Below are 13,420 nucleotides of genomic sequence, written 5' to 3'. Positions count from 1 at the left end.
AATAGAAAAAAGTTTATTTTCTGTGTAAACCATTACTAAATATAAGGTTAGCATTTAGAATATTGTCATCTCTTTCATTTGAATATGTACATTGCTAAAGGCTCTGTATAAAAAGGCTTTTTTATCATAAAACTTGAAGTTTTAGTGTAACTAGTATGGAATAGTTGATAATTACTCAGCAATAATTTAAAATGAATAATTGTAATATATTTGCTGTGAATAAAACATATGAGGATGACTCATACGAGGATGACTCACTTTGGGTTTTTTAATAATTTTTTCTTCAGTCTATTGTCTGTGCTGGAATGATGATATGGAATTTCGTTAAAGAAAAAAATTTTGTTGGACAAATTCTGGTGTTTGTTCTATTGTACAGCTCCCTCTATAGCACCTACCTGTGGACAGGTAAGTTGGATCATGAATGGAAATTTAGATCTGTCCCCCTCTCCTCTATCACTGGAAACCCTCAGCTTCTAGGTGATCTAGTGAAGTCTAGAAGATAGGACTAAGGCATTCACTTGGCAGTTATACCCGCTAACAGTCTGCAAAGCTATGTTGCTTCCTGATGTACTCTGTTTCTGCCAGGGCTCGGGCGGTTTCTAGTCACGTGGTCCTTTTCCTCAGGTTCTTGGGCTCTAGGGCACAGGCAGCAGAGCTCTGCTTTGGAGACCCCAAGAGGGCAGACCCTGGAGGCAGGTGGAGAAAGCAGGGAAAGGGCAGAGAGCTGCGAGGTGTGTGAGATTTGTCACAGAGCTCACTATTAGAGTCCCACTGAACTGAACAAAAAATTCTGGCTCTGCCTTAAGCAAAAGACTTGAGTTTTGCAGTCTCAATATCCTCATCTGTGAGACTGGGTAATTGCACCTTATAGGGTTATTTTGAGAATTAAATGAAATAGAAGTATTTATGCCTGGTACATATTAGGTACTCAACAAGTGGAACTGTATTGTTACATAGAGGAAAAAACGGTAATGTGAGAACAATTAAGGGAATAAAAGGACATGGAAATAAAAGAGAAGCCAGTTAAGAAAGACTATTTCTCATTTCAACAGGCTCCAAAAATGATATTCAGAATGTTTTAGCACGTTGCTATTTTGAAGTATAATATTTATTCGGATGCATACATTCTGGCATGTTTGTGAAACATTCTGTATGGCTATTTTGTATTCATACCACAAATGGGAACCTGTAAAATGGCACACGAAAGGAAACTAGAGGATGTAGGGCTGGTCACAGCCACTGTTAGGAGGCAGGTGTCAGGAAGTTGCTGTGAGGGACAGGCCTTTGATTTCATGCCTTCAGGATCAAAAGCAGGGCCCATCTAAGTCAACAGCCTTTTGAAGTGAAGCAACAGTGTGGTGAGGAATTACAGAATGAAAAATTCAGTGCAAAGAGGAGAAGCTTTGTGCCTTTAAAAGCAAGCAAACTTTGCATAGCATAAGAGTTTTCATGAGATGTCAAGTTAAAAGAGCCTAAAGACTTTATTTCCAAATACAGATGAACCAAGATGATCTCTAATACTGAGGTTTATTAAGACTAAATTTATAATAAGAACAAGAGAGCAGCAAATAGATCAATGTATAAAAAAGCCCCAAGGCTCTCTGAAGTCCTTTTCAAGCATGCATGCCAAAATCTATCCAAAGACGTTGTTCTGAATTCCCTGACCCCAATGACGGTGTCCTTTAGTCTTCAGATTATTATAATATAACAGAATTTTAGACCCAAAATGTCATTTTAAATTGTCCTGTTCAGCCATGTTCAATTTCACTCGTTTGCATACCATTATTACCACACAAAGGGCGGTAATAATGTCCATGAGACAAAAGCCAGTCGTCAAGAGGCAAGATGGTGGCAGAGAAAGGGCATTTTATTACAGCTTGCTAGCAAGAGGGAAGATGGCCGATGAATGTCCAAAAGAACCATCTTAAGGGGGCACAGAATCTTGAAGCAGTTTTATAGGCCAGTGGGTTACAAGGGAGGGGTTAGGAATGTTGAACCTCCTGGTGTTACAGACTTGGGGTTGCCACACCAGACCTTTCAGTTTTCATTGATGATGGCTATCAACACAGACTCTCTGTTTGGAGGTCATCACATTCCTAAGGAACTCAAAGGACAAAGTTATCATCTTATCGTCTTATCACAGATGGGAGGTATATGCAGAAGCAGGGATCATAAAGTCTACGAACAGATGGATCTCCTGGAGGGTGCAAATCCAGCTGAGTCAGTCAGAGGTCATTCAAAGTTACATCATGGTCTCTTTTCTACAATATAGCTTCCCTTATGTCAACCTTCTATTGAGCTAGTTTCACCATCCTCACCATTTTTGCCACATCTGCATACCACCTGCCCTTTCTTTTTTTCCTTAAAATTGACTCACTTTTTTTACTTTAATAAATTGAGCTTTAGATCAGTAAAATGCCAGGTTTCATATGCTAGTTAAAGTTTTTTCAAGCACATGTTAAACACATAACAAGTCAAAAATTTTCACCCTTGTGCCACTTATGGTCTCCATGTTTTTGGAAACACTGGTCTAGTTTAAAGCCTTCATTTTGCAGATGAGGAAAATAAAGCCCAAAGAGTTTAACTGATTCAGGCAGGAGCTCTCACGGCTTGTCAGTGAGAGATCCAGGGCTGGATGGGGCCTGTTCACACATCAGTCTTTCCACAAGGCAGGGATGATGAGCCTCAGAACTTTAAAGCGTGCGCTTGCTATGTGAAACGGTTGGCACGCTTTTGTCGCTAGTTACTTGTTTCCCTGGCACTTTGAAAACCTGGAATATAGAGTGTACAAACACCTTTAGGGAGGAGTGGTGGTATTAGAGTGTCTCTTGAACTTGAGTTTGTGTGGGTCCTCTGTAAAGAAAAACAATTCTCAAGGACCTCGGTGTTGATTTATATTGTTTCCAGCACAGTGGAATTTAAGTCTAGGTATGAATTCCTTCTATACAGCTAATATACAATTTTAAAACCAAAGCAAATTCACAGATAAGATTTAAACAAAACTACAAACTCAGTAATTCTAATTATTAACATTAATTGACATGACAAAGGGTTTTGTTTTGCTAATCTGAATCACCATTTGAAATGTAAAATGAACTCACTTCTCCGGTTAGGGTTTTTTTTAGTTTGGCCTGCCTTTACTTCCTGGGTGGGCTTATGACCTGGTTATCTCACGGCTTTTCTCTCTTCAAACTAGTAGAGAACCTTCGTGTGGAGCACATGTGGTGATGTCCTTTGGCCTTCACTTGGCTCAAACTTAGTATAAAACCAAATGTAAGAGCCAGCCCTGTTGGCCAAGTGGTTAAAGTTCGGCGCCCTCACCACTTCGGCGGCCTGGGTTCATTTCCCAGTCACGGAACCACACCACCCATCTGTCAGTAGCCATGCTGTGGCTGCAGCTCACATGGAAGAACTAGAAGAACTTACAACTAGGATATACAACCATGCACTAGAGCTTTGGGGAGGAAAAAAACCCGCCAAATATAAGCCCTGAAATCAGGAGACTATACTTTGGTTATAAGATGGGCATCTAGAGGATCATCATTGAAAATATGACAAAAAGACTTAAAAATTTCTCGTAGAAATTTCCAGATCCTGAAGAATATGTCTTAGGAACCCTAGGGGTCCACGGATCTGAGTTTTAGAAACACTGATGGAGTTGGATTTACCCGTGGATCAGAAGCCTGGGTTTCTAGTCCTGCTCTGCCCTCTGCTGGCTGTGTGGCTTGGACAAACCGTTGTTTCTGTCTCTATCAAATGGGGGTGTTAATTTAAAACAGTCTTTTCCTACCCTAAAGTTCTAAGATTCTACAGCTATGTAGAATTTATTAAATGAGATATTACTTGTATAAATAATTGAGTATAAGATATAAGGAAAGCTCAAGAACTTTAAAACATTTGTTTTTGTATTAAGTTCATATTGTATTTTATTAAGGTCCATCATTTAGACTTGGGGCATTTTCCAAAAACAACACCTGTGTAAGAATTACCTGTACTTTCTTAGCACCAGGAGAGTGGGGGTGTTTTTATTTTTAGAATTGTTCTGTATCCAGGTAAAAATTTTTTCCCAAATATACTTACATTCCAAACACATCAGTCAAAAGAATAAAGTGAGTTGGGCTTTTGAAAAAATCCTCATGTATAAAACAAAAAACTTGAGTAAAGAAACAATATAGTAGGGAAAACATGAATAATTTTGAATTAAGAAAACTTCAAAATATTGGGAATAGCGTTTATTTAGACAGAGTAAATTCTAGGGCAAAAACTATAGACTACTGTTGAAAGAAGCTTGGTTAAGATTCTATGAAGTCTGATCGACATCAAGAGTAATCTACTTTTCAATCCCTATTTCTTGTTCTTAGGCCTTCTAGCAATTTCTTTGTTTCTTTTGAAAAAGAGAGAGAATGTACAAGTTCCTGTTGGAATCATCATAATATCTGGCTGGGGGTAAGTCAGTAGTTTTCTGTTTGCTTACCTATTTCCATATATGCAGTCACTATGCATCCTCTCCTTCTCTCTCTCTGAACCCTTGTTATTACAGAATTCCTGCTCTCCTTGTTGGTGTTCTTTTGATAACTGGAAAGCATAATGGAGATAGCATTGACTCTGCCTTCTTTTATGGAAAAGAGCAGGTGAGAAGAGTTTATTGTTAGCTCGCTTCTTGAGAATGTCTCTTTTCAGCTTGTTAATGTATTTTGCTATAGTTATAGTAAAATTAATTTTGGAAATCTATTCCAACTTACTGCATATCACTAGTGATCCTGTGTCACTTTGTTAAGTCATACCTTAAATGTGGTAAAGATTTTACATGTCTAAGTCCGTTTTTAGCTGAGGATTTCCAAATGTTTGAAACTTAATTGGGTCTTCTTAAACACACTTAGGAATTATGTTTCCTCTACCGGAGGAAAGAGTGATTAATTTAGTAAAGTATAAGCAGTATACTTACACTAGTAGCAGTAATAGTATAAGCCAACTTCTTGACTTTCCATCCTATCGTAAATATAAATTTCAAAACAAAAAGTATCTGGGAAAAAGTGTGCTTGAAAAGCTATGGAGTAGAAGGTTTGTGAGACCTGCTAAATCAGAATTCTCCAGGTGTAGGGCCCAAGGATGTGAGTTTTTAAAAAATCTCCTCGAATAATTTTGATTTCTTATCCTTTTTTTCTGTTTTCTAATTTTGAATTTTTGGAGTTCTTGTGAGAATAAATAAAATCATACATATAAAGGACTTAGACTAGTGCTGGCATATGGTTAGTACTCAGGAAGTCTTAGCTATAGTTATTGATTTTTAGTATTATTACCATAACAAAGTCTCCAGTTGAAGTATGCTTGAACTGTGTATTAAAGCAAGCAAAAACTTTGAAGTAAAGAAAAAGTCTGTAAGCAATCATTTAGGTTACTTGTAGAGGAAACCAATGTCATTGATGTATAGCAAAAGAAGCATCTAGAAATCTTACATGATTACAAGCAAACCCTAATTTCTCTACAAGTAACTTACATCCCTTCCATACTCTTACTCTTTTTTTAAGAACCACTGTTCTAGAGCATTTATAGCTGTGGAGATATTGCATTTTCCACCAAAAAAGCACACTGAACCTACTCCACTAAGATTATCAAGATGGGATTGTGAAAAGTGTCCTAACGTCTTTTTGCACTGTTGGCAGATGATCATCACGGCAGTCACCCTGTTCTGCAGCATTGCCATAGCCGGCATAGCGCTCATGTGTATGAACCGCACCACCCAAGCGGGACGCTATGAGGGTTTCGACCAGTCTCAGGACCACAAAGCAGCAGAGCCTGGAAACACTGCTTTTGAGGAGAGTCCAGTGCCAATAACTGAACCCGAACTTTTTACAAGTTCTATCCCAGAAACAAGTATGATCCTTAAATATAAGGGAGCTCTTACATGACTGTATGGCATGCATTCTAAATGTTTTGTTTAAGGGAACTTTCTTAACCATCTTGAATTATCACCAGTATTTGTCAGATGAGGAACTTGAATCATAGTCAATAATAGAAAGAGCTTGAAAGTTCATTAGATTCTTGTTTATAAATCTTTTGTGAGGATAATCTTTTGTTAAATCCTAAGACTTCCTGGGACCTGAGATTTTAGAAAAAAGCAACAACTGAAGGAAGGCCCTTTCTAGGAACTAAGCACCTCCATTTGTTAATTTAACAACATTGTATCAGGCAAGCACCATCAATAAAATGAAGGAAAAGCAGGGTTAATGGTAAAAGTCAGGAATTGGCAAACTACAGTCTGCAGGGCAAATCTGGTCCACCATCTGTTTTTGTATGGCCAAAGGGTTAAGGATAGTTTTTACATTTTTTTTTTTTTTAAGATTTTGTTTTTTTCCTTTTTTTCTCCCCAAAGCCCCCCAGTACATAGTTGTATGTTCTTTGTTGTGGGTCCTTCTAGTTGTGGCATGTGGGACACTGCCTCAGCATGGTTTGATGAGCAGTGCCATGTCCGCGCCCAGGATTCAAACCAACGAAACACTGGGCTGCCTGCAGCGGAGCACGCGAACTTAACCACTTGGCCATGGGGCCAGCCCCTAGTTTTTACATTTTTAAAAGGTAGATGAAAAATTTTAGAAGACAGACATTTTGTGACACTTGACAGTTATATGATCTTTAACTTTCAGTGTCCAGAATGTTTTATTGGAACACAGCCACGCTCATTCATTCGTGTGTTGTCTATGGCTGCTTTCACGCTACGTTGTAGAGTGAGTCGTTCAGCAGAGATCCAGTGGCCTGCAAAGCCTAAAGTATTTATCATCTGGCCCGTTACAGAAAATGTTTGCCAGCCCACGGTGTAAGTGAAAAAATCCTAACTAGTAACTTTGTTAATAAGTGTTAACAGTAGTTATGAGGTTTGCTTCAATTCATGAAGGGAACTCAGCAATAGGGTATGCATTTCGGATTCACTGGTGCATGTGGACATTTCATAGACATAAAACATTGTCTAGGAGGCTGGCCCCGTGGCCGAGTGGTTAGGTTCGCGTGCTCCGCTGCAGGTAGCCCAGGGTTTCGTTGGTTCGAATCCTGGGCGCGGACATGGCACTGCTCATCAAACGATGCTGAGGCGGTGTCCCACATGCCGCAACTAGAAGGACCCACAACGAAGAATATACAACTATGTACTGGGGGCCTTGGGGAGAAAAAGGGAAAAAAAAAAACCCAAAAAACATTGTGCTAGGAAGTGTAAATGACAGTACCTATTTTGTTTAGAGAGTTTATGGAGTAGAGAGAAGACTAATCTCACAACTACTAGTTTAAATGTCAGTAAGTAAAGGATACAAAGAGAGAGCAAAAAGATAAAAAAACATTTTAACTATCTTTATCTGAAAAGGAAGAAAATCCCACAAGTCTTGCCCTCTTACACTGCCTCCCTTCTCCCTCTTTCCCTTCCTCCATCCCAAACCAGAAGTATATAACTCAGCGGTTAAAAGCGGGGGTCTGGAGCCAGACTGCCTGGGTTCAAATCCTGACTCCACAACGGGCTGCTTTCTGATCTTGGGCAAGTTCCCTGTGCCTCTATTTCCATATCTGCTGATAGTACCTACTTCATAGGCCTGCGGGGTCCTAACCACATAGGACTGTAGTTTGCCAGCTCCCTACGAACACCATCATCCCTGCTTCAGGCAGGCCTCCTGTAGTTCATTTGATTGACGGCACTCGCTAATTTCTTTGTTAGATCCTTTGTGGGTATATCATCAAAATTTCATTCTTTGGAGCCCTCTTGACCATTTTCCCTTTTAAAATGGAAGTTCAAGTATTATATTTACATTTTCACTAAAATTTTAAAAGCTGTTTTCCCTAAGTCTAGAGTACTTTTCTGATCATGCCGAATCCTTTGTGGACTCTTACATTTATCCCCTAAACCCGTCTACTGTTTTCAGGCAGGCCTTGAAGACCACCACTCTGGCTGGCCCTCTGTGTCTTCTTCTCCCACGAATGTTTCAGAACTGGCTACAGAAGGCCTGACAGCATGTGTGGGGAGCCCTAAACTAAGTGTCTTAAGTTCAGAGACTTTTGCTGCTACATCTTTACCTGTTTTTAAAAACAGCAAATAAACTGTACCATAGATGTTCCTTAAATCCTGTCGCCATCATCTCCAGCAGGAAAGCTAGCTTGCCCCGTTAGTATAAATAAACGGAGGTTCATGAATAAACCCACTAGACTGTAAGTGCTGTGACTGACTTGCCCATCGTTATAGCCTCAGCACCTAGCATGGTATCAGGCTGACTGTGAGTGTTTAGTAACATTCGTTAAATGACAGATAGATGGATGGGTAGATAAGATACACCATGATTTTCTGATGCTACCCTGAAAACTGCCATGCAAAGTACTATTTGCCTATTCACCCATGTTCCTAGGTAAAGGTTTTTAAACCTGTCTGGTTATTTTCCTTCCCTAAATCCTGTTCTCTTTTGCTTTGCTAGTGTTATTAACACACAACACATTAGATGTGCAGCCTGGCCCCCTAAATTTCAATAATCCAAAATAGTACCCTCACCTCTGCCCCTTGCTACACATTTGTCAGAGACCTATGATCTGCACATGTTGCAAGTGTGGAATTGTGATTGAAAGGAAAATTATTTTAATATGAGAGCAAATGTTCAATTATAAAAGAAAAGGCTAATGGGCTACTTCTATGTCCTTATGTTTGAAGGAAAAAAATGCCATACACTTTTCATGGTGGCCATAAGCATGTGAGCATATGCATGCATGTGTGTGTGTCTGTGTTCATGTTTGTTCCCTATATGTATGTCATTGGAATTGGCTGGCTTTATGTCTGCTTTCTTAACAGTTTTACCTTAGTTGATTTTAGCCTTCAGCTTTCTAAAGATGAGAGGGCTGGGCCAGGTGATCTCTGTATTTTCTTTTCTATGATTCTGTGGTTCTATTTTAACCTTGAGATGGCATCATTATCTTAAATTAGAAAGACATTCATAATAGGTTATTATAGATTGTAGTTTTTATACTTTGAAATCTTTTTTTGTTTTTAAGAACACCACAGAAGAATTAAAGCACATTATCAATGAAAGCTTCAGCCTAGGCATTATTCCTTTTTCTAGCATGTTAAATTTTAATACACTTTATCACTAAAGTTATTATTCTACTATAATCCATGTCAAGAAGTGTCATGTCTGTATATGTGTGAAATGTTCTAAAGGATACTGTGCGCAGTTCTCTGACTGTATAGAGGAAAAATGACAGCTCTGTAGCAGATGCCTCAGTGTGACTTCTGTAAACCAGCAAGAGATTTGCAGCAATACATATTTGAAAAGAAAAAAGAATATAGTTGTTTTTACTGCATCTTCTAGACTAGTATGAGATACGTTCGTTTTTTGTTTTTGTTTTTTTGAGGAAGATTAGCCCTGAGCTAACATCTGCTGCCAATCCTCTTCTTTTTGCTGAGGAAGACTGGCCCTGAGCTAACATCTGTGCCCATCTTTCTCCACTTTATATGTGGGACGCCTACCACAGCATGGCTTGCCAATCAGTGCCATGTCCACACCAGGGATCCAAACCGGCGAACCCCGGGATGCCGAAGCGGAACGTGCGCACTTAACCGCTGCGCCACCAGGCCAGCCCCGAGATACGTTCTTGAAAAAAGTGACTCTTGAGCTGAACTTTAAAGGAGGAGAGGATTTGGATGAATTAACAAGTGGGAATTCCATGCATGTCACACTAGGCCTGGTGACCCAAATAAGCGTGGTGTTTGAGGAGAACACTGAAGAATTGTCGTGAAAGAAGGGAAGGGCCTTTGCTGAGTAGTGGGGATGGTTGGATAGGGAGAGAGGGGCCAAGGCCTAGAGAGCTTTCAAATTCAGGCCAGGGAGTTTGAATTAACTGCAGTAAGCCATAGAGCATTAGTGCCTGTTTTTGGGGCGTGATGAAATAAAAGCTGTATTTTAGAAAAGTGTTCAAATTCTTAGTTCCCAAAGCACAGAGGAAACTAACAAACCAGCATGGATAAAAACTTTTTTCCTTGTCTCATACAATGAGGAGACAATATGAAAAGGAGCTAGTCCTTTGTCTGCCACTCTTTAAATGTTAACTTCTATAAGCACATTTGAATACTTTTTGATAGATAACATATGAAAACATTTCCACTGAGGCTGCATGGGAAGTGTGTGTGTGTATGAATGGGTTTTTTTTTGTTTGTTTGGTTTGGTTTGGGTTTTGTTTTGTTTTGTTTGGCATCTCTTGAAGTTGTCCATTTCTGTGGTGGCTGGGCTCTACCCTCACATGTTATGTTATATATATAGGTTGCTGCTCCTGCTCCATGGGAAATGGTGAATTACACTGCCCATCCACAGAACCAGTAGCAAACACAAGCACCAGTGGGCCTGTGACTCCTTCATTTGAGAAAAGTAAGTGCTTCTGGGCCATGGGGATGGGCCTAAGGAACAGAAGATTCCTTATCCTTATGCCTTAAGAGAACTCTCCATAGAATTTCTATAGAAGCTACACTGTTTATGTATTCTCAAATAAGATGGGGGAAAGTGCTAATAGGATAATAATTATGCATAGATAGAATACTCATTGAAAAACAGATAAAATTCTCATAATGTAATAGGTATAATAGTATTATACACACACACACACATAAATTTCCCACTAAATTTAACCCAAGTGATAATTCCAAGAAGTTTGCCCTAAGCACCATTATGTTTTTGGCCTTTTTTCTTGTTTTAGAAGCTGAGACTTTTCCACCACTCCCTTCCTCCAGGGCCAGCATCAATTAATTAGTGCTTAATTATATTTGAATCCATATCCTTCAAATATACCCTCTCTTATAAAATAAGAAGAATCCTTAAAAGTAATAACCCTTTGGCCTATAGACTAAGAGACTGAATTCCATTTGTGTTCTGAATTTCACATTGAAAACAAATACACTTACGTGAAATTGCAATGCACTTTCAGTTAATTCTGCTTATTTATAATCACGCTAGAAAAGGAAATCCCAAAAAACCCTCTTTGTGATGAAGCATATGTCACCTGTATTGTTGCTAAAGGCATTATGTTTTTATATAAGAAATGTGAGGATGATAAGAAATGATATATGTAAGTCACTTAGCACAGAGTGTGGTGTACATAGTAAATGCCCATTAAACAGTCGTAGCAGCGGTAGTTGTCATTATTCAGGTGGGGTTTGTATTTGGCTGCTCTCTGCTGGCTAGGAATGAATGGTAAATAGAACTCACTTTTCCACAGAAGGAATATAAATATATCAGATGTTGGGCCTTCACTGACTTTCTGATAGGAAACCCCTTTTGGCATTTAGTTGAACAGTCAGTTTTAATTTGTGCACCACTTTTATAAACTAATGTTTCTTTACGTCAGAATTCCCAAGGCCTACCTCCTTATTTTCTTTTCCCTACACAATATACCTAATAGTAAAGTCCATTGACAAATTCAACGTGTAATTTGATTTAACAGCTTTTTTTTTGCCTCCCCAAATCTCTTTATGCTCTGCTTATCTGTCATTTTCTTCATTAATAATCCTGATTCCTGAAAACTCTTTTAAATTGTAGGGCCTTCTTAGAGTTTCTGATCATATTTCATAAAAATTAAATAGAATGAGAGCCATCATATATGGACTTATCTGCTCGTATAATTTCCTCTTATTTCCTAAGCCTGAAATAAAGTCTAAAGAAAATCAAACTATGGATAAATGAGAATTTTAGAGTTTAACGATATAATTAATTCCTCATGCCCAAAACACTGACACATCACAAAGGTAAAATAAATATTGCCATGTGTAAGAAAGGCAAATGAAAGACAGTAAAATTTATCTTTATCCATTTTTGTAGTATCTATACATAACATTTTAAGACCAGGTTTACTATATATACTGCTAGAATTTTTCTACACCAAGATATACACAAATAATTCTTATTAAAATAGAATCCCTACAGAGACAGTTGGGCCGCCTACTTTCTTACTATTGAGCAACATTGTGAGCCTTCCCCCATGCCGTTGGCTGTTGTGCTAGACCATGTTTAATGGTTATATATGTCCTTTCCTAAGATGAGGGCTTAGGAAATACAAATTGTTATTGTTAGCTTGAGGGTCAGAGCTATACATTTTTTTTATCACTGACTTTTTAAAATCAGACTGTGTATTAGTCTAGACATCTGTTTGGTAACAGTGTTTTCCCCTGCTTTTGAAGCCATATATATGGTGGAGCTGAGGTAGGAAACAAAGGTCTCTTGTGAAAGGCCCCTCACCTCTATTTTAGGCCAGGGAAATCATACCTGTGATTTGGACTTGGTTCCATGTGTGAACAGAACAAAGTATATAATATTTTTTATTTGGTTCCTTAAAGGTCTCTTCTAAGGTAAATTTTAAATTCTTTCATAACAGGCAAGCCAGCCCTGGTGGTCTAGTGGTTAAGATTTAGTGCTCTCACCACCGCAGCCCAGGTTTGTTTCCTGGTCAGGGAAATGCACCACCCGTCTGTCGGTTGTCATGCTGTGGCAGCTGCATGTTGCTGTGATGCTGAAAGCTATGCCACCAGGGTTTCAAATATCAGCAGAGTCACCCATGGGGGACAGGTTTCAGCAGAGCTTCCAGACTAAGATAGACTAGGAAGAAGGAACTGGCCACCCACTTTGGAAAAAACTGGCCATGAAAACCCTGTGAATAGCAATGGGGCATTGTCTGATAGAGCACCAGAAGGTGAGAGGAGGACACAAAAAGACCCAGCAGGGTTCCGCTCTGCTGTCCACAGGGGCGCTAGGAGTTGGAATCAACTCAAGGACACTGACAAGAAATGAAAGGCAAGGGGTAGTAGTAAATTTGTTTTACAGTTAGCCAAAGTAGCGTATTCATGAGCAGTATGTAGATTTATCACAGGTAAAACTTGAGTTTTTAATTTAGCCTTAAAAATATACATATACGGGGCTGGCCCCGTGGCCGAGTGGTTAAGTTCGCGCGCTCCCCTGCAGGCGGCCCAGTGTTTCGTTGGTTCGAATCCTGGGCGCGGACATGGCACTGCTCATCGGACCACGCTGGGGCAGCGTCCCACATGCCACAACTAGAGGAACCCACAGCGAAGAGTACGCAGCTGTGTGCCGGGGGGCTTTAGGGAGAAAAAGGAAAAAATAAAAAATCTTTAAAAAAAAAAAATATATATATACATATATGGGGGCCGGCCCAGTGGCACAGCAGTTAAGTTCGCACGTTCCACTTCAGCGGCCTGAGCTTCACCCGTTCAGATCCAGGGTGCGGACATGGCACCGCTTGGCACGCCATGCGGTGGTAGGCGTCCCATGTGTAAGGTAGAGGAAGATGTGCACAGATGTTAGCTCAGGGCCAGTCTTCCTCAGCAAAAAGAGGAGGATTGGCAGCAGTTAGCTCAGGGCTAATCTTCCTCCAAAAAAAAAAAAAATTTATGTTTTATATA

The 13,420-nt window shown here is 39.5% G+C and overlaps 1 protein-coding gene across 3 annotated transcripts in view; it reads left to right on the top strand.

The window, feature by feature from the left end:
• The window catches only part of GPR155 (G protein-coupled receptor 155), a 41,204-nt gene that overhangs the window by 17,100 nt on the left and 10,684 nt on the right, over nt 1–13,420 (top strand). For all 3 annotated transcript variants that reach the window (XM_046659470.1, XM_046659469.1, XM_046659471.1), the window contains exons 8-12: nt 288–405; nt 4,362–4,446; nt 4,541–4,631; nt 5,664–5,874; nt 10,278–10,382. In XM_046659470.1, the coding sequence (XP_046515426.1) occupies nt 288–405; nt 4,362–4,446; nt 4,541–4,631; nt 5,664–5,874; nt 10,278–10,382 (610 nt within the window). The remainder of the gene's footprint in view (nt 1–287; nt 406–4,361; nt 4,447–4,540; nt 4,632–5,663; nt 5,875–10,277; nt 10,383–13,420) is intronic.

The sequence above is a fragment of the Equus quagga genome, chromosome 4 (assembly GCF_021613505.1).
Source record: "Equus quagga isolate Etosha38 chromosome 4, UCLA_HA_Equagga_1.0, whole genome shotgun sequence".
Lineage (NCBI taxonomy): Eukaryota > Metazoa > Chordata > Mammalia > Perissodactyla > Equidae > Equus > Equus quagga.
Note: the sequence above shows the minus strand (reverse complement) of the source record. Positions and strands in the feature narration are given on the sequence as shown.